General features: G+C 31.4%; 1 protein-coding gene across 1 annotated transcript; it reads left to right on the forward strand.

Annotated features, from left to right (window-relative positions):
* Positions 1-331: 331 nt before the first annotated feature.
* LOC143080257 (uncharacterized) lies at positions 332-17,640 on the forward strand. The gene is made up of 11 exons (XM_076255997.1): positions 332-459; positions 1,262-1,456; positions 3,207-3,360; positions 5,101-5,249; positions 7,168-7,384; positions 8,717-8,855; positions 11,259-11,742; positions 14,631-14,679; positions 15,232-15,452; positions 16,647-16,731; positions 17,180-17,640. Exons 1-11 carry the CDS (start codon positions 376-378, stop codon positions 17,473-17,475), a joined length of 2,073 nt encoding a protein of 690 aa, XP_076112112.1. The 5' UTR covers positions 332-375; the 3' UTR covers positions 17,476-17,640.
* Positions 17,641-19,262: the final 1,622 nt, after the last annotated feature.

Genomic DNA, 19,262 nt, shown 5'->3' on the forward strand with positions numbered 1-19,262 from the left:
GTAACCGAATCTAAGAAGAAGTGTATATAATGACACACTTTTGGTTCTTAACATAAAATAGACAAGTAAAAAGTGTAGTAATGACTGCAGAAAACTATCGTAGGTATTAACAAACATTAACATTTCATTCTATTCAATAAGTGAATTGTTTATCAGATTAAAACCTGCATATATAATATTATAGTTTGGAGTAATATTTTTTTCAACTACGCTAGAATGAAAATGATAACGAAAGGCAATTAAGTTTTTGTTGTAATACCCTTTTGTTATAGATTTGTGTTGGGAGATACAGTTATGGTAATTTTTTATACATACTCCATTTTTCAGATGCCAATCAGGATACATGTACCAATCGTAAGTCACGATGACAATTTGATGTCTATTCTGAAGTTTAAATTAAATGATGAGAAGTGGAAAACTGGAAAACCCCTCCGAGAGATAAAACTTCCAAATAAATATGTAAGTTTCTTCTTAATAACATCTTCTTGAAAAAAGTCTTAAAATTTGTAGTATGACGAGATTTAAGACCAAGAATTTTTCCAAATTAATAGCGATAACCATACGTACACAATGATATTTGTATTACTTTCAGTTGTTCATTATGAAAATGTTACCAATCATGTCTTATTTGTTCACGTGACTTTGTAAATATAATGGGAATTGATGCGACTGTCATACAAGTGATAGATTAAGTGGTATAACGTGTATAACCCAGGTTCTATCTACGATTTTCAACATTTGAAAATACCTGTACCAAGTTAGGAATATGACAGTTGGTTTTTTATTCGTTTGATGTGTTTTATCATTTGATTGTGTCTTTTGATAATGGACTTTCCCTTTTGAAATTACCTCGAAGTTCAGTTATATTGTGATTTTACTTTTCATAAAAGACAATCGTACAAGTTCCATGCGGAAGGAATGTAAAGATTCAAATTGGTAACCGTTTTATAGTCTACCTATATAGCTATTCGACAGGAGAATTTTAGATACACATATTGATTCTACCTCTACTCCTAACTGATAAATTGTCAAATTTAAAAGCCAAGGGTCGTTGTAATAGAGTTTGTTTCTTACTATTTGACGATGCAAACGATACATTTAATTTCTGATTTTTTTACGCTTAACATGTTTAACACATTCAAAGCTTGATAAGTTGAATAATCTCTTTATGATTCTACATTTAAAATGATAGAATAAATGTATGTCATCATTTCATATAACTGTTGTGTTGCGCTATGATTTATGTTCGATGTATTTTTAGGACCGTACTTTTGTTGGAATAGAACTGACCTTTAAAGAGCTACACAAATTGCAGGTAGTTGCAATCGCTACAAGTAAACGAGAATTAGTAGTCGTAGATGAAAAGGGTCAAGCATTCGAACTTGATATGGAGAGAAATTTCAAAATAAAGATTCCTCCTAAAGCATTTCGAGAACAAACAACTGTCTCATCATTGGTATTTATACATAACATAGTTCAGATTTGTTTTTTGAAATTTGGACCAGTAACGATGTAATCACAACCTCTGTCATTAAATGACAATTACCTGTACAATACGTCTTGTCAATTATTTTTTTCAAAAGTATATTGTTTGGACAACATGGGCGTGCACGCATACACTCTCTTATGGATAATTGTGAACAGTATGATAAAGTATCAAACTGTGCAAAATTGAAGGACATACGTTTGCTAACTTGTTAATGTCTCCAATACATGAACACTTTCGAATAAAAAAAAATACAAGAAAATACAAGATACATGTTTGCATGTGATTTATAAAGTTTAAAGTCAGAAAAACATTTGACGGTTTGTACATGTTCTACTCTTTGAGACGATGATCGTACACACGAATCAATTGCACAATTTGACTTTTTAGTGCGTTTTTTGCCAGTACACAGATATATGTTACACTTATAAACCAGGTATATTGCTTACACAAATATAAAAATGATTGAATACAGAAGAACTTCCACATCTATATTGCCGTGTAAAAAAACTCTTCATAACCGTTGTTTTTTTATTTAACCATGTTAAATACGATATATGTGTTATAAATTTTAAAATGCATTACAGTTCATAGTCAGTCATTATTTATGACAATCATGTTTCATTCGCAAAAGCAGCTTCAGTAACATTTACAAGTATAATTAATTATCAAAGGTACCAGGGTTATAACTAAATACGACAGCCACCGTTTCGTCTTCATTAGACTCATCAGTGACGCTCATATCAAAATTGTTATAAAGCCATGCATGACAAAGTTGTAGAGCATTGAGGATCCAAAATTCCAAAAGTTGTGTCAAATACGGCTAAAGTAATCTATTCGTAAGAGAAGAAAAACAGTTTATTGCAAAAATAAAAGTAATCGCCTCTACATCAATTAATACAATTATTTGATAATTGATTACAACAAGAACAATCAGTTAATAATTAGGAAACCATAAATAGACGAAGTAAATATATAACCTTATACTAGTTCCTCAAAGTATCCTAAAAATAGAAAAACAAATGCCCTTAAATTATGATAAGTTCTTTATCGCCTCACCATTAACAATCAATAACATCAATTGATAATGAACTTAATTTTATTATTATTGGATTCACTATTAATTATCTATTAATAAGCACCTGCATACGGGGTATATATCTCCCAATTGATACGATATTCCCGTGCTTGCATTTCCTATCATGATTTTCTTGATAGAGGGTTACTGCTTACAAGGAAGCTATTAAACCAAGAGTTCCAAATAATGAAGTTGAAATCATCCCTTCGTAAATTTTACGGACGCCATCACGAGTTGGTTGACCGTTATGGAATAACCGTTTCACAAATGATATTGGATATGTTCCTTACGTCGTTACTACATTCCCTTTCATGAATTTGACCTACCGAATTAGACTATTTACCGGATTTGTAATCACATAAGCAATACGACGGGTGCCACATGTGGAGCAGGATCTGCTTACCCTTCCGGAGCACCTGAGATCACCCCTAGTTTTTGGTGGGGTTCGTGTTGTTTATTCTTTAGTTTTCTATGTTGTGTCGTGTGTACTATTGTTTTGCTGTTTGTCTTTTTCATTTTTAGCCATGGCATTGTCGGTTTGTTTTAGATTTATGAGTTTGACTGTCCCTCTTGTATCTTTCGTCCCTCTTCTATATGTTATATCAAACTTTAAATCAGCAATACACAATTGTTTAATTTTAGGCAATTCAATGGAACCAAAAAGATATTAAACAAGCAGCAAAACTCTATAAAGAACTGAGAAATGTAAAACCAGCAGGTTCATATATAGACGTAGCCTGTGAAAACAAAACAGAAAATGACGGTGAAATAGAAATTTACGACTTCGGATGGGTTGGTACGTACTTTAAATAGGACAAAACGTTCCATTGTGTTGAGCAATATTATGCTTGTTCATTCTTGCGTTTGAATGCTCCAGAAATTATAAACTTGAAATCCAATTGTTGCAACAGTTTTTTTGTTTTATGTTATGAAAATAATATAACATAGTTAACTGATGTACCTTGTCAATATTAATTTGATCTTCATGCTAGCTATAAAAGAGGACTTTGATGAAATTATCCTACACGTGAGAGGTTTAGTGAGCTATAAAATAAAACGTTTGTGAAACTATTATACAAGTGAGAGGTTTAAGTAGCTATAACAAAAACATTTGATTAAACTGTCATAGACGTGAGAGGTTTACCTAGCTATAAACCAGGTTATATCCCCTATTTTCTTCATAATAAAATGTCTGTAAAAAGTCAGCAATATGACAGTTTGTTTGAATTTGTTTGATGTGTTTGCGCTTAAGTTTGGCATTTGATTAGGGACTTTTTTTTATCAGTTCAGTTTTTTTGTGATTTTTTTAGGGTTGCTGTAAGATTTTGCCATTTTAAAAAGGACTTTACGTTTAGAATTTCCCAAACTTTAAATTCAGTACTTTTGTATTATTTCACTTTTCACCATTTTAATACAGCCAAACATATTGATACTACAGTAATTTATCGTAGCTGTATTTTTAATACATTTTAGACCTGCAGAGATCCTCAATGCTCTCCCACTTCATTAGTTCTGGTTACATGAACAGTTCATTATCACAAAATAGGACAAAGTCATAATAAATTTTAGTTACGTATGTTGGCAATATGAGTTGTCTATTGATAAAGAGAAGTTATCATTATAGTGTATTGATATGTTCGAGTTTATAATTTTTATTCATAAAAAGGGTTGAAAGATTCCACAGTTACTAAATGAGTGGAGTTCATGATATGGGTATCCGCAATATACTACGGTCTTGTCACACGAATATTTAACCGTAGTTGATCTATAAGAATAGCCGACAAGTAAAAACATAAGACACTAGTGTTGCATTTAGTTTTATACATACAGTCCGCCAAAATTTAAGCACCACCTATTTTTATTGCATCGATTTTTAATTCAAATTTAAAAAATCAATTATTCCACGACAAAAAAATATAGTAATTTTGCTTATGAATTCCAAAAACAAACCACAAATAAAAGGCCCAAAATAGTGGTAATGGCTTGTTGCTCTTTCGTCCCAGTCAAAATCCTTGTCATGTGTGTATTTGGCACAACTTTTTTGAATTTTGGGTCCTCAATGCTCTTCAACTTTGTATTTGTTTGGCTTTTTAACTATTTTGAACTGAGCGTCACATATGAGTCTTATGTATACCGAACGCGCGTCTGGCGTTTACAATTATAATCCAGGTACTTTTGATAACTATTCTAGCGTTCGAACACGTTGAGGAATAGTGCATTTTTAAACGCGCTGATTACCTTTGATAAGCGGTTGCTTGACTGCTTTGTAGTTCAATCTTTTTGGTCGTATTGAATTTTCTTAGTGTCTGTTAAAGGTAATTCATAACACCAAACATTAATATGTTTTTCGCAATAGTTTTAAAAATATTTCCAGTTGTATTTTGGCGGACTGTATAAATTGAATGTTTATACTATTTTTTTCAAATAGACGTATGTTTGCTAATAGCGCCTCTCAATACTGCAAGATATTTTTAAAAACACATTTAAAAAAATAGAAATAGTGACTCAATAATTAGCATTTTCTATTTTCTCTCAGCGGATGCTAAATTACAACAAGAACAATCAGTAAGTCAGGAAACCATTCATAGATGCAGTAAATATCTTATTCAAAATTTAAACTCTAACAACGAATCTGTGATCGCTGATGATGACGTGTTCGATAGTGATTTTGTAGGAGAACTAAAGGTAAAGATATTTTTAAATACCATTACTGTTTATTAGTGAATATGAAGTGTCACTTATTATGAATACATTTTCAAATACAAAAACGGTCGCACTGGACGATTTTGAGAATTCCATCTTTTTTAATTTCTTTTGTCTGATCTCATGTAAGAAAGTTATTCTAACTCGTTATCTTTGTTCGTGTCTGTTGTGACGTTATAGAATTGGAAGATTTTAGCTAATTAATTATCAATACAAGGATAACCCTGACATATTTAATAGATTCTAAGATTTAATTAGGAATTGAAGCTGTATCTGTAGATTTTTTTCCCGAACGAATAACACACTTTTGTTTTACGATGAAAGTATTAGTAAAGCACATACATTAAGATACGATTCTTATTAACTTATCGATCCCTGTAAAGTCTTTTTAATCTATGTCTAAAACTGCACTTTAATATCAAAACTTGTTTTTATCGAAACACATATTAAAGCAATGACTTGACACCTTTGCCTTACAGCCGTTATAATTTAAGGTCCTACATTCGGCAGTACTTATATGTTGACATTGCACAATTTCACATTTCCTCTAGCTATATATGACGTATATGCACTAAATCTATTTGGTGTTCACTGATTATATACCATGAACTGGACTTCATAGACTGAGAATACTATCATATTTGTAGTGTGTATCTTGTGTTCTTTTGTTACTTGTTTTTATATGTAATTTACCGAACTGAAAAGTCAATAGATTTATGGAGATGTGGTATTAATGATTCTGAACGGGACAACTTTCGGTTCTAGTCTTAATTTGCAAACTGTAAACCATCATAGATAAAAATACGGAGCTCAACACAGAGCATTGGTTCACACACAATGGCATGCTAAAAAGGGCTCGAAAATGACAAGTGTAAAATAATTAAAACAGAAAAACCAACAGTAATTTCTATAAAAAAACAAACAAGAAAACTTTATAAACCACGTCATCAAACCGCAACCACTGAACAACAGGTTTCTGATTAAGTACAGGTGCAAACTAATGCAGCGAATTCAGACTTTTTACCAGGCGCCAACATTTACATTTACCGTAATAGCAGCTTCAAATAACAACAACAAAAAATACAAATAATACACGATGGTCTTGGAATATATGTTCAACGCTGTTTGTTATATTAATTATGAGCAATAGTAGTATTTATTTGTCTTTATGAATATTACTTATAACTCACGTTATTTACAATTTTGCTGTATCCTGTCTCTATTATTTTGTGATTCTTTATTACATATGATGTCTCTCTGTTCTTGTACATTCCGTCGTTGTGTTATTTTTTTATGATTATCTATGCTTTATCCTTAGGCGTTTTGTGTTTCTTTCTTACATGTATCGCCGCTCTGTACTTAAACATATCATCATTGAGTAAGATAATAATCTCAATGTTTTGTTTGTTCAGTAATACATAATGACCAAGAACTGTCAATCAATGTCATTTAACAGTCTAATGTGTCTTTAATGCCCTCAAGTTGTAATAAATTTATACCACAAGCATTGTCCTTGGATAAAAGGTGTGTAAAAGCCAGTTAGAATGTGCAGGTTTCAACTCTTGATAAGTGCTCACTGTTACTATGAAATGCAATTATTGATTTTCCCCAACGGTGAAAGTGAAGATCAGTTTTATTGAGTATTGTCAATTATAAAGTGATATTTACATAAGTGCTTTCTTAACTTAAAAACCACGAAAATTAATCCCCATGGTTGAATAAAAGAACGTACAACTGATACTATAAACATCATATTTGTGTTGTTAAAATAGTACAGAAATATATCGAAAGACAAAAGTACATAGACAGTCAAAGAAGACATGACTTGTGCAATTCACAATCATGTCAATGGCGGTTATAAACTATCTGATGCGTGTCATACAATGTAATTATTTTCAAGAAAATAGATCCTCAACAAACTGGCGACAAAAATCGACATATACTCCGCCAGCTGCATTACTCAAAAGATGGGGGCTTTGACAAATTCATCAAACGTTTATCAAAGACTCAGCCAGGTATAGCAAAAAGAGTACAAGCTGTTCAAGCTCAAGTCCGTCTTTCTAGGAAAGACAATAGATCTACATATGAGGATGACTTTGCAAGTGATTTTGATCCAGGTAATAGTTAAAAAAAAAAAGACTTTTGATTTCATGCGAAGTTATAGTTATACTGTTACGTTCTATATTTTGTAATTTAATTTGACTAATATTTATGAATATATGTATACATAAATGGTAGGAGCTATCCGACGATCAGTGGCCAAATCTGAATATAGTTTTAAACGTTTCTCTCTTACATTTACTCATAAATCTCCGTTTCAGAATAGAGAATAGAGAATATACAGGTTTACCTCTGTCCTTTTGAAGTAATAGTTATTTAGTTCTTAACAGTAATGGAAACAGATATAAACAACCTAGGTATTTGGAAAATTTCTAATTTTGGTCCTAATTACACGTCAACTTTCAACTGTATTTGGGTATTTAAACATTTTAATTCAAGGTACACTCATTGGTTTTTATAGACGACATCATATCTATAACATGGATTCTCGGGTTAGAGTTGTCCGCCAGTAAGGGGTCTGCTATTCAACCCCAATTATTGCCCCTTCTCTAACTTTAAAACCTCTATGACGTTAGTAATGAATAAAGGCAAAACTAGTATACCGCTGTTCGAAATTTTAAATCGATAGGGAAAAAAAAACAAATCCGGGTTACAAACTAAAACGCATCAAGTATAAGAAAACTACAACACAACAGACACACAACATTAAAATGTAACACATACATTAAAGAACTGTAACATTACAATGGCCATTTTCCGAACTTGGTACACGGCATTTTATGATAAAAATGGTGGGCTGAACTTGGTTTCGTGGCATTCCAATCATCCCGCGTTAAGGGCAATGTTAATCATAACATTTAATTGACAAAATTACATGACATGAAGCCTAGCACGATTGCATGTATTATCTTCTAAATAAAGGTCTGTCGAGTAAAAACAAAAGCTATGTAAATTCAAAGTAAAACTCGTCAATATTCAGAAATGATAATCAGGGTGAATATTAACTTCCTTTGAAATACATGTCACGTGAAAAAGAACGATGAATAATCATTGGCCAATAGTTAAGTAGAAATTATACACCCTTGTCAAAACAACAGAGTCACCTTAATCATATTACAATTTCTTATCTCATGTTTACGAAATCCCTTCGCCCTCTTTAATTAGATTGGTCATAGTATCAAGAATAATTATTTAGTATATGTCTAAAAAGAAATATTGCATTAGGTTTATTTATGATCACCAGAAAACAACTTTAAAATTTAATAACATATATCTAACGTGTTAAATAACAATAAGAAAATATTTTTAAAATTACTTTGCTATGTTTTTTCACCAATTTTTAGTTTCAAAAGTGTTTTCAAGTACTAGACTAAGTGTGTTTATTTAAGATTTTCAGAAGACAGAGGGGAAAGTTTGTGTTGTTTCCAAAGTTTCTGGAAGGCCATGGCAAGTTGTCCCTTTGAGGGATAATAAAGAATTTCCTCAATCAAAAATTGTGAAACTTCCTGCCGGAAATGATAGATTTAAGTGAGTGCATGTTTTTCATGTGTTTTATATTACTATACATTGCATGTTTGTGTTATCTTTTTTCATCTTCCATTTCATATTCTATTTAGCCTTAAACGTGGTATGGGCTTCCATCTCCATTTTGGATTGTAAATAACAGAGAACCAAAGTTCCATATTTTCTATCAATTTAGCGAAATATGATATTGAAATGCAGATATTAATGTTAATTTTCATTTAAAAGAACCAATTTATAAGAATATAACTTACAAATATTAATATATTTGCAAATGTTGATTCGTTTTGGTTGTTTTTATTTTATTTTTAATTGGCATTTCAAGGGGAGGTAACTCTAAAGGTGTAATACCACCATTGATTTTTCCCTATTAGTCTTTGTTAAATTGGCACTTTTAAAAAAAATGTACAGTATTTACCTTTATTTCAACCAAAGAAATACTTTGCATGTGTAAAGTTTAATCCTTTCCAGTGATACAGTGAAAATTTCACACTACATTTCATTGCATATAAGAAAATAATCATCACCGGAAGTAAACAACCCAATTTTTACACTGTTATTCACTGGTTACCTGCTTTGGTAACTATGTAACCTTAACTTTCCAAAATATTTTATAAGACCATCAAATAAAAAAAGAATGATGCTCTCAGACATCCAACATACATTTTTACGACTCAGAAAAATTTAAGTGCATTGAAATGCAGGGTTAATTTTCTACAACTGTCGAATTCAAGGGAATATTTTTTAGGCCTACTTTCGTATGCAACCGGATGTGATGTACCATGATTTGGTGGTATTACACCTAAACAGTGCATTATCTGAAGGATTCTATATGAAATGTTCCTATTTTGTATATTAGCCGGAAAAAAACGTACGGTGATCCTATCTTTTCTTTTGATATTCTCATAGCATTGTCTGAAATCTATCTTTTCCTTAAGTATTTAACAATTCTATCATTTTGTTTAGTTTCTAATTACAAAATGGTGTTTTTTCTTGTATAAAAGAGGGACGAAAGATACCAAAGGGACAGTCAAACTCATAAATCTAAAACAAACTGACAACTTCATGGCTAAAAATGAAAAAAAAACCAGAAAAACAATAGTACACATGACACCACATAGAAAACTAAAGAATAAACAACACGAACCCCAACAAAAACTAGGGGTGATCTCAGGTGCTCCGGAAGGGTAAGCAGATCCTGATCCATATGCGGCACCCGTCGTGTTGCTTATGTGATTACAAATCCGGTAAATAGTCTAATTCGGTAGGTCAAATTCATGAAAGGGAATGGGATTGTAGTTACGACATAAGGAACATATCCGATATCATTTGTGAAACGGTTATTCCATAACGGTCAACCAACTCGTGATGGCGTCCGTAAAATTTACGAAGGGATGATTTCAACTTCACCATTTGGAACTCTTGGTTTAATAGCTTCCTTGTGAGCAGTAACCCTCTATAAAAAAAATCATGATAGGAAATGCAAGCACGGGAATATCGTATCAATTGGGAGATATATACCCCGTATGCAGGTGCTGCTGGAATGTTGCTACTAAGAAATGGAAAATTCACAATTGGAAAGCTGAAATCATCTCTTTTGTCGTAAAGTTTTGTCTTCAACCTACCCTCATTGTCCATTTCTAGATGTAAGTCAAGATATGAAGCCGACTTAACTGTATCTGTAGTATCCTTTATCTCCAATTCGATGGGATAGATGCGTTCCACATAGTCACCAAATTTTGAATTGTTTAGTGAAAGAACGTCATCTATATAGCGGAAAGTAGAGTTAAAGGATATTGCTAACTTCTTATCTTTTTTCCTAAGAAGTTCCTGCATGAAGTCAGCCTCATAATAATAAAAAAAACAAGTCAGCAAGTAGAGGGGCACAGTTTGTTCCCATTGGGATGCCGATAATTCATACAAAATCTGTCATTTTGTCACGTCCTGTAGCTTAAGAAAATATGCGGTGACCTATCATTTTTATTATATTTTTCAACATATATAAATAGATCCTACTTTTTGGCAAAGTATGAACAAATTCTGTCATTTTTATTTTAGACTCCCATACCACCTTAATCTAATTATATTGAAGCTTCACTAAAAAGATGTTATTTTCGAAATGTGTATCTCGTGCCAAAAAATGGTACTATTTAGAGTATTTAAGTTTATATAAAACAAACTTGTTATACAAAATCATAACAACACACACTTGAGATAATCAGAAAAAAATTTCCATGAAAACTTTACAGAGAAACATGGTAGCGATAACGAACATTGTCTAACAGAAATAAAAAAAAAAAAAAAAGAGAAATAGAAAAATAAAAAATAAAAACACGTTATGTTTCATTTTTTATCATCCAATCATTAAGATAAGTAGATGTTTATTAATCAGCATCATTTTCTTAATAGATTTTTAGGTTTAGTTGTTCCTGAAGACATGTCAAACGCTGACATATGTAAAGCAGCAGAAATACTAGAAAGTTTGAACTGTTCATCGAGACTGACGATCGTTTGCCGACAGAAAAGAACAAACCAATATGATTTTGTTATTGAATGTCTTAAACCCGAGGAAAAAGCTGAAAGATTAGAAATGTTAAAGGAATTAGAATATACTATTGGTCCCCCAGAAAGTGCCGAACTTGCTGTTGTTGACGGAGAGGAAATAGAAATCAAATTTGGATCTAATTTATGGTTGGAAGATTACAAGGAAACACCTTTGAAAATAAAATTTTTCAAACATTTGCCATGTGAAAAAATATCAATGCACCTTGAAGTTGTTAACAAAAGAGATCAAGCAGACGACGACTCCTATCACGGATATATGAAGTACCAAGTAACACCTGCTAGACTTTCTTTACAGAGAAAAGGCTCATTCGTAATATACATACCGAAGGTATTATAATAATTTTTGAATTTTTATTATTATGTTTCATATAAAATAGGTACAAAAAGTACACTATACTGTATAGATAGAGTAGGGCCATATCGTTTCCAGCCGTCTAGTTGTTCTTCATTAAACACAATCATACATTCGTTGTAGCACTAGGTATCAAGTAAACGCTTTGGTTGTAAGTGATTATCACGATGTTTATAAAAATTAAATACACATTATCATGATGATATATTTATTTTTTTAATGAGTTGCAACACATAAAAGTTGGAATGCATGCTGTGCTGATATTTCTTAATACTCATCATTATCAATAGTTTGATTTTCGTCAGATCATTTAAGGGTATTGACTTAAATCATTGAAACCTTTGCATGTGAGCGTATAAACAACTCTTTCAAACTTTTAAATTTCCATTGCTTTCCCTGAAAGAGTCGAAAATAAATCAAACGAATTTTAGAGCTCCAGCGAAACTTTTTATTTTGAATTTTTTTTAAAGTTTATTAGTTTAACAACCCTCACCTCTCTATCCCCCGTAACAACGTACCCTTTACAACATGCCAAATTGTGAAAAAAAGTGCCAAACTCAAGAAAAGACTAGAACGGTGTTAAAGCATGCATATTCTTTCATATATGATTTGGCAATGAGGTCAAATGAAATAAAAACAGTTAACAAAAAATAATACTACACGCAAACACTGAAAATTAATCATAATCAACCGTTCTCAAACTCAAGGGATTCTGATAGGTAACCAGTTCATACTAAATTCTTGGTTTATTTTGTATATATAAGAATGCGATACAATAGCTTCCACCCACATCAAAAACATAATTTGTTATCAATTTTTTCCTGACATTCTCGTATTTTTTGCCGTTGATAAACAATTGGTATTATAGATGTTTGAAATTATATTTTTATTCATAGTTATTATGTTAAGATATACATTTAAGATTCCGGAATACATATAATTTCAAACTTCTCTAGATCAACGGAAAACACTTAATCTAAGGCCGTGTTCCCATTGACCTAAACTCGGTGTTGTGATAGTGTAACTCACACGTAAACTAAGCACAATTACGTTCCCATTGAGAAAACTCAATGTTTACATGTAGTGTAAATCATGTTTTGTCTATATACAGTCGATAGTCAATGTAGGCCTTGTATAGGTCAAGTGTACACAAAACTAGGCATTTAGAACATTACTTTTAGATATAGGAAGATGTGGTGTGAGTGCCAATGAGACAACTCTCCATCCAAATAACAATTTAAAAAAGTAAACCATTATAGGTCAATGTACGACCTTCAACACGGAGCCTTGGCTCACACCGAACAACAAGCTATGAATGGCTCCAAAGTTGCTCTTTTTTCTTCAAGTTAAATGGTCGTTCCCTAGCTGCTTGAAAAGTTGTCCGAAAAAATTGCAATCAGTTCTACGTTATGAACATTTAAATGACATATAAAGTCAGGATTCTACTTCGTCAAAATTATCTCCCCATTACGCCAGTTAAAGTTCACAATCGTAAAAATGAAAGCCATTGTAGGGAAGACGTGCTGCCAATTTTGCTCTTGTAAACCGATAAATTTTATCAGCATAGCACCATTACGATCCTTATATGGCAGATGTATTTTAAAAGACAAATTTATCTACTAGCTAATGAGCATAAGTTAATGATCTTGTCTGCATTGATTCAACTTAAAACTATTGTCTTATCGGTTGTCAGGTAGAATTTTTGAAAATTCATAAACATTTAAAAAAATTCTAATTAAATATTTCGTGGAAGCGCAGATTAGATTTTTTTTGTGGTTGAAGACTATAAACCTTAGTTATCACATACAAAAAAATATTTTTTTTCGAAGATATGCATTTTCATCATCCAACTTTAAAGACTGTCGTCAAGTACTTTTAGTAAAAAAATAGTTATTCGAACACACCTACCTGTTTTTATGATTCATTAGATAGGTATTTCACTTGACCCATTATATTCCATCTTTTAGTACTGTGTTTTTTTATGTTATAAAGTCACTCTGTAGCTTTTATATATAAAAATGATACAATCTAAAGCAAGATAATGTATCAAAAAATCTTGATTTGTACGTTTTCAAGGCAAAATGTTCAACTCAAACACGCCCTAACATAAAAAGGTGCACTCGATTTTCTCTTTTCGATAGAATTGTTACCCATTTTTCAGAATTTTTTCTTGAGTCACATAATGGAAGGGCAGACACGACAATTACTGAACTAATAGGTTGATATGTTCTCCGTCTGTGGTATTTTTTTCAAAAAAAATCGGAGGTTATGCATTTTCTACATCCAACTTGATAGATACCCATGTCGTCGACTTAATATCTAATTGTTCTGCTTAACTATGTAATAGATAAATTGAAACCTTATGCAAATGGTGTTTTGGAAATAGAACACTTCGTAATTGAGAAAAAAATTGTCATTTTATTTTTTTCTGTTAACTTTTAAAATTTTTGTTACTATAGTAAACATTACAGTAAGCATTTATCGCCTTCTCTAACAAAGAGCTTCGATTCTTTTGTTCTATTTCAACGGGGTTTCCGCCTGTATTGTTTTTAAGTGTGAACAAATCGTATGTACCGGTAATTAAACAAGGTGTATATATGTGAAAAAAATAAATGTGAAATTAGTGTACATTGCATTAAACTAATTGTAAACATGTTTACTCTACATGGCGTTTAGTGTGAACCCGGTCTTATATTCTATTACACTTACTTAGTAATTGTATTGTTTTGTATTTGTTTGCTTTATGTTTATTGTAGTCTCCAATGGTTTGCAAGAATATTTACATTGATAACAGACGGTTTGTTTTACACAATAATGTTGTAACAGGTTGACCTTTGCCTTAGAAATATTCATTTGTATTTCAGCCATTAAAAGAAATTGTACTCAACTTTCCATTTACTGAAGACATACAAGGTAATAGTTTTTGAAAATACATGAATATCTTACCATTAATTTGGTACTAAACCATTATAGATTTGTAATTATGAGCACTTAAGTGAACTTCATCTGTATTTTAACGTAACCAATATATACCAAAGTTTTGTTTTTGTCATGCCCTTACTTTAACGATTGTGACAATTTGATTTAGTGTTGATTGGGGGGAGATCTAAGCATGGTAGAATACATGTACGTTTGATTCATCTATTCTAGATTATATTATTATAGAATATAGTTTGAATGGTATAGATTGCATTATTATGTTGTAATCGAATTACAATATTTGAAATAAGATATGTATCACCTATTAAACTATGCCTTAACATCGAAATTTGTGTTCTTATAGTTTCAGAAAAAACAATTGTGTAGTATATCAGTCATAATAGAATGATGTGTTACTCATAATATGCAGCAATATATGAATGATTGACGGATTCCTGGATTGTACTGACGAATTGGTGATATAATAATTAGTTATGTGCTTATAATTTCAGTACTTGCAAATTAATTATTCCAATATTTCTTTAGTTAAGGTTATTGCAAAGTTTATAGCCTGCCAAATGGCTGGTGGTAACCCCGACTCTACTCGATGGGTTGTATATGCGAATACTTTGACAGCGGACAACAAAAATCTATATTCGAACATATATAGAATTATAGATGATAGAAACAAAGAAGCTCGACAACTTGAACGATGCGAAAAATTTATTTTATACTGGGCGAACCATCATGCATCTGAAACTGACAAGGTAAAATATACATTTAAATATTTATATAGAAACAATCATGTTTTGCACTATTGCCTCTTATTCCTGTTTCGTTTGATGCTAAACGTCAAGTTTGTAGAATATATCAAAAGTTTCTGACTTCTTTCATACTGTTAACAAAAAGCAGCTAAATAAAAATAATCCCGTCCTCTTTGGAGAAATCCTGCTTGATGATTATATATAATAACATCAATAAAATATGATCAACATTTTTATATCGTTTTATGTCAGCAATAATTCGTTTTAGAAATTTTAAAGAATAGTAGTTTTTAATTATGGAAATAATGACGTTTCTCAACCGAAGATATCATTGCTTTTTAGATTATCCTTTAGTTAAGCTTATTAAGACTGATATTTGATATATCTGCAATACAAAGTTAACGTATATGACACAATTAATCGATTTTATGAAATCTCTGCTTTAAACTTAATCGACATCCCTAAAACCATTAAAAAATCCATGAATCCGTGTCGGTTATGAAATAAACAGTGTGATTACGTTAGAGATTAAAAGGGCTTCTTAAATATGAACGATTATTAATAAGGTTTTTGTCTATACACCTTGTGATTTCCTTTTGAGATAGCATGCTTAACTCAATATATATACAGTATATCGAATAAAATGAAAGAATTTTCGACATAAGCAATGGTTTAAGTTCACTTGGCATGCATTGTATTGCATGTAGAAGAACTTTAATGGTCACATATACACGAATGTAAACGTCTATATTGATTGAAAGTTGCTTAATGTCTAGTTGCAAATGTTTTTTGCATGGTCAGGACTAGTCACTCTAATTAGTATAAAAAAAACTCTTCAATCACTCGACAATCAATACTATGAATAGCAAAATTTTATACGTAGATGAGTAAAACAAAATGTTGTGCTCCTTCTGGTATATGCCATCTGTATGTTTGTTCAAGAATAACTCTAAATTTAAACAACAACCATTATAAATGCACTGGAGTGCTGGCCACTCTAGCAGTGACATTGCTATAATTATATGACCTTACCATATCTTTAGATTTAATGATTTAGTAGGTAAAACTCGCGATTTGTCTACACTTTTGCTGAGCATGGAAACCTTTAATTCTTGACTCATACAACTGCCAATTTACATCTATGTTAGACGAATACTTAAATGGAGGTATGGTTTTGTCCATAACTGTATTTTTCAGATTTCTAGAATTATTGGTGCTCATCACGATAAAAAATTACAGAAAGAAGTAAACCAGATGCTAAAGTTATATACTCCAGGAAAAGGTATGTTAGTAAAGCAAATATATGCAAATGATACAATGTGCATGTATGGAAAATTTAAAAAAAATCTTCATATCTTTTCATATATTTATCTTCAACACTTATTTAATACAATATATATCATATAAAATAGAAGATGTGGTATGTTTGTCCATGAGACAAATCTTCACAAGAGACCAATTGACACAGAAATTAACAACTTTATATCACCGTACGGCTTCTAACAATGCGCATAGCCAATAATGTTAAACCTATGATTATGGCAGGAAACAAGCCTACACCTTTACGAAAAAAAACCATTATGCATTCGATACGAATGTGTTTACATACTTCATATGTATTTAATTATCCATTCTTTATATTTAAATTCTTAATTTAGAGTATGAAATAGAGATCTGCTACAGTTAAAATAGTGTTTGCATTTGTCCGCAATTTTTATTTTCCTCCATAGGTCCTTTTTCAAATGATAATCTGGAAAAGATGGCGTTCGTTTTAAACGAAGACTGGGAGTATCTGGCACTTACTTTAGACTTTCATGCTGAAGAAATCAAACACATTAAAAGTATTCACCCTGGAGTTATAAGACCAGCATTGAAAATGTTGGACATATGGCGTAGCAGAGAATCGGTCATTAACCAGGGTATTGCACTGGTAAAAATCTTTCAAACATCAGCTAAGTCAGCAAAATGTAGTCCAAAATTTATCCAGATGATAACTGAAATATTTGGACATTTAATGTTGCATTAAAGATTTACTACTTCGTAAATTTTTAAACTAAGGCACATTTTTCTGGCATTAATTTTTCGTCAACTGTGATTTGTTTTATTTTCTCTTTTAATGGTTTAAAATGGTTTTGGATTGGCAAAACAGGTCAGAAAAACATAGTTAAATATATGTACATATTTTGTTAAAAAATAAAATGATCTATTATACGTGAACTGTGTGTAAAATGTCAGATATCGTTCTTACATCGCATCATGTCACTACTTATAATGTGTCATTTTTAGAATGTGGAAAACAAGATAACCCAAACTATAGGTTCTAAATAATGCTTTTTTTTTTAAAATAAGGAAATAATTTTGAAAAAGGATAAACTGCAAAATAACACTTTAAGGATGTACTTATATGAGGTTTGGGAATAAGTGTCAAATGTTCAGACTCCTCGGTGTTTTTCCATACAATACAAGGTATAATATCTAGCCCCATAACACATACTTTTTAAAACAAGACATTATAGAACATAACAGATCATTTGACATTTAAGTTGATTCTATATTTATTTCTTTTGATTTGAGACCCAAATAATACCAATGCAATCATAAGTTAAAAGTACGAGTCAACCTTTTCCAGCCATATTTTGTAAATCAAATATCTCGAAAATGAGTTCAAAAACCTATCAATATTTTTAGTTTATTTTGATCCTTAACTAATACTCTTTTAGCTTGAAGTATCAATTTTGAATTCTTGATCTATTTAATTTTACCTTAGATCACCTTAGTACATCCTTAAATAAGTCAACAACAGCATCATTACCTATTATGTTATTACAATTATTGTATAAAGTCAGGGATCTCACTTAGCGTTCATACGCAATTACGGATGACAGCCAATATTGTATTTGTTAAACTTAAACACCAAAGACATGACTCCATTTATGTGGAGCAGAATCTGATTACCCTTCTTGAGCTCCTGTGACCACCCTCATTGTTCGTGTTGCTTATTTTGTAGTTTTCTATGTTGTGACTTGTGCACTGTTATTTGTATGTTTGTCTTTTTCTTTTAAAGCCCTGGCGTCATCATGCAGTTTATTTTCGATCTATTAATATGACTGTCTCTCTGGTATCTTTCGCACAGCTTTTGTTGAGAACGGGTTGATCATTTAGATCTAATACGCAATGTACAAATAAGAAGGAGTTACATAATTGGATAGGAAAACAAACACTTGATATTTTAATCACTAAGACACAAATTACAGCAAGCAAAAAACAGAGCACAGGCTCCAGCTGAATTAAACAGTGTGCTTACAAGTTCATTTCCAACTTTCAAAATACTGTTTACTAAATGACGTCATATAATATTAAAAATGCAACAAACAGGATCGCGAATGCTCTTCCGGGATTGCTTTGACATCTCATTGCCGTTTTAGGGACGTGCTTGTGGTACTGCAAAAGCTGTTTAATACAAATTATGTGCCAACAACTCTCAATTTTAAGAAACTGTTCGCACATACTTGTGTTACTCTATTCCGTGAACTTTTAATTGTAAGCAATTTTTATGCAAATGATATTGGATGGATCTAAGAGGGTCAACTTATCTTTATCTGAAAGAGAATATAGGAATATAGTGATACGATTTGGTGTGGGTACCCTCTTATACCACAGAAACAAAACCAAAAATCAGGTGTGTAAGCTCGGGATTTGTATACGCTGTCCGTAATGTATTCAAACCGATTTTGAGATAAAATGTGTTGCCCAAACTCGACAATTTTAAGTATGCTTACTCTATGAAATGCGCTTGTTTTAGTGTTTAACTTG

This window comes from Mytilus galloprovincialis, chromosome 6 (assembly GCF_965363235.1).
Source record: "Mytilus galloprovincialis chromosome 6, xbMytGall1.hap1.1, whole genome shotgun sequence".
In the NCBI taxonomy this organism is placed as follows: Eukaryota; Metazoa; Mollusca; class Bivalvia; order Mytilida; family Mytilidae; genus Mytilus; species Mytilus galloprovincialis.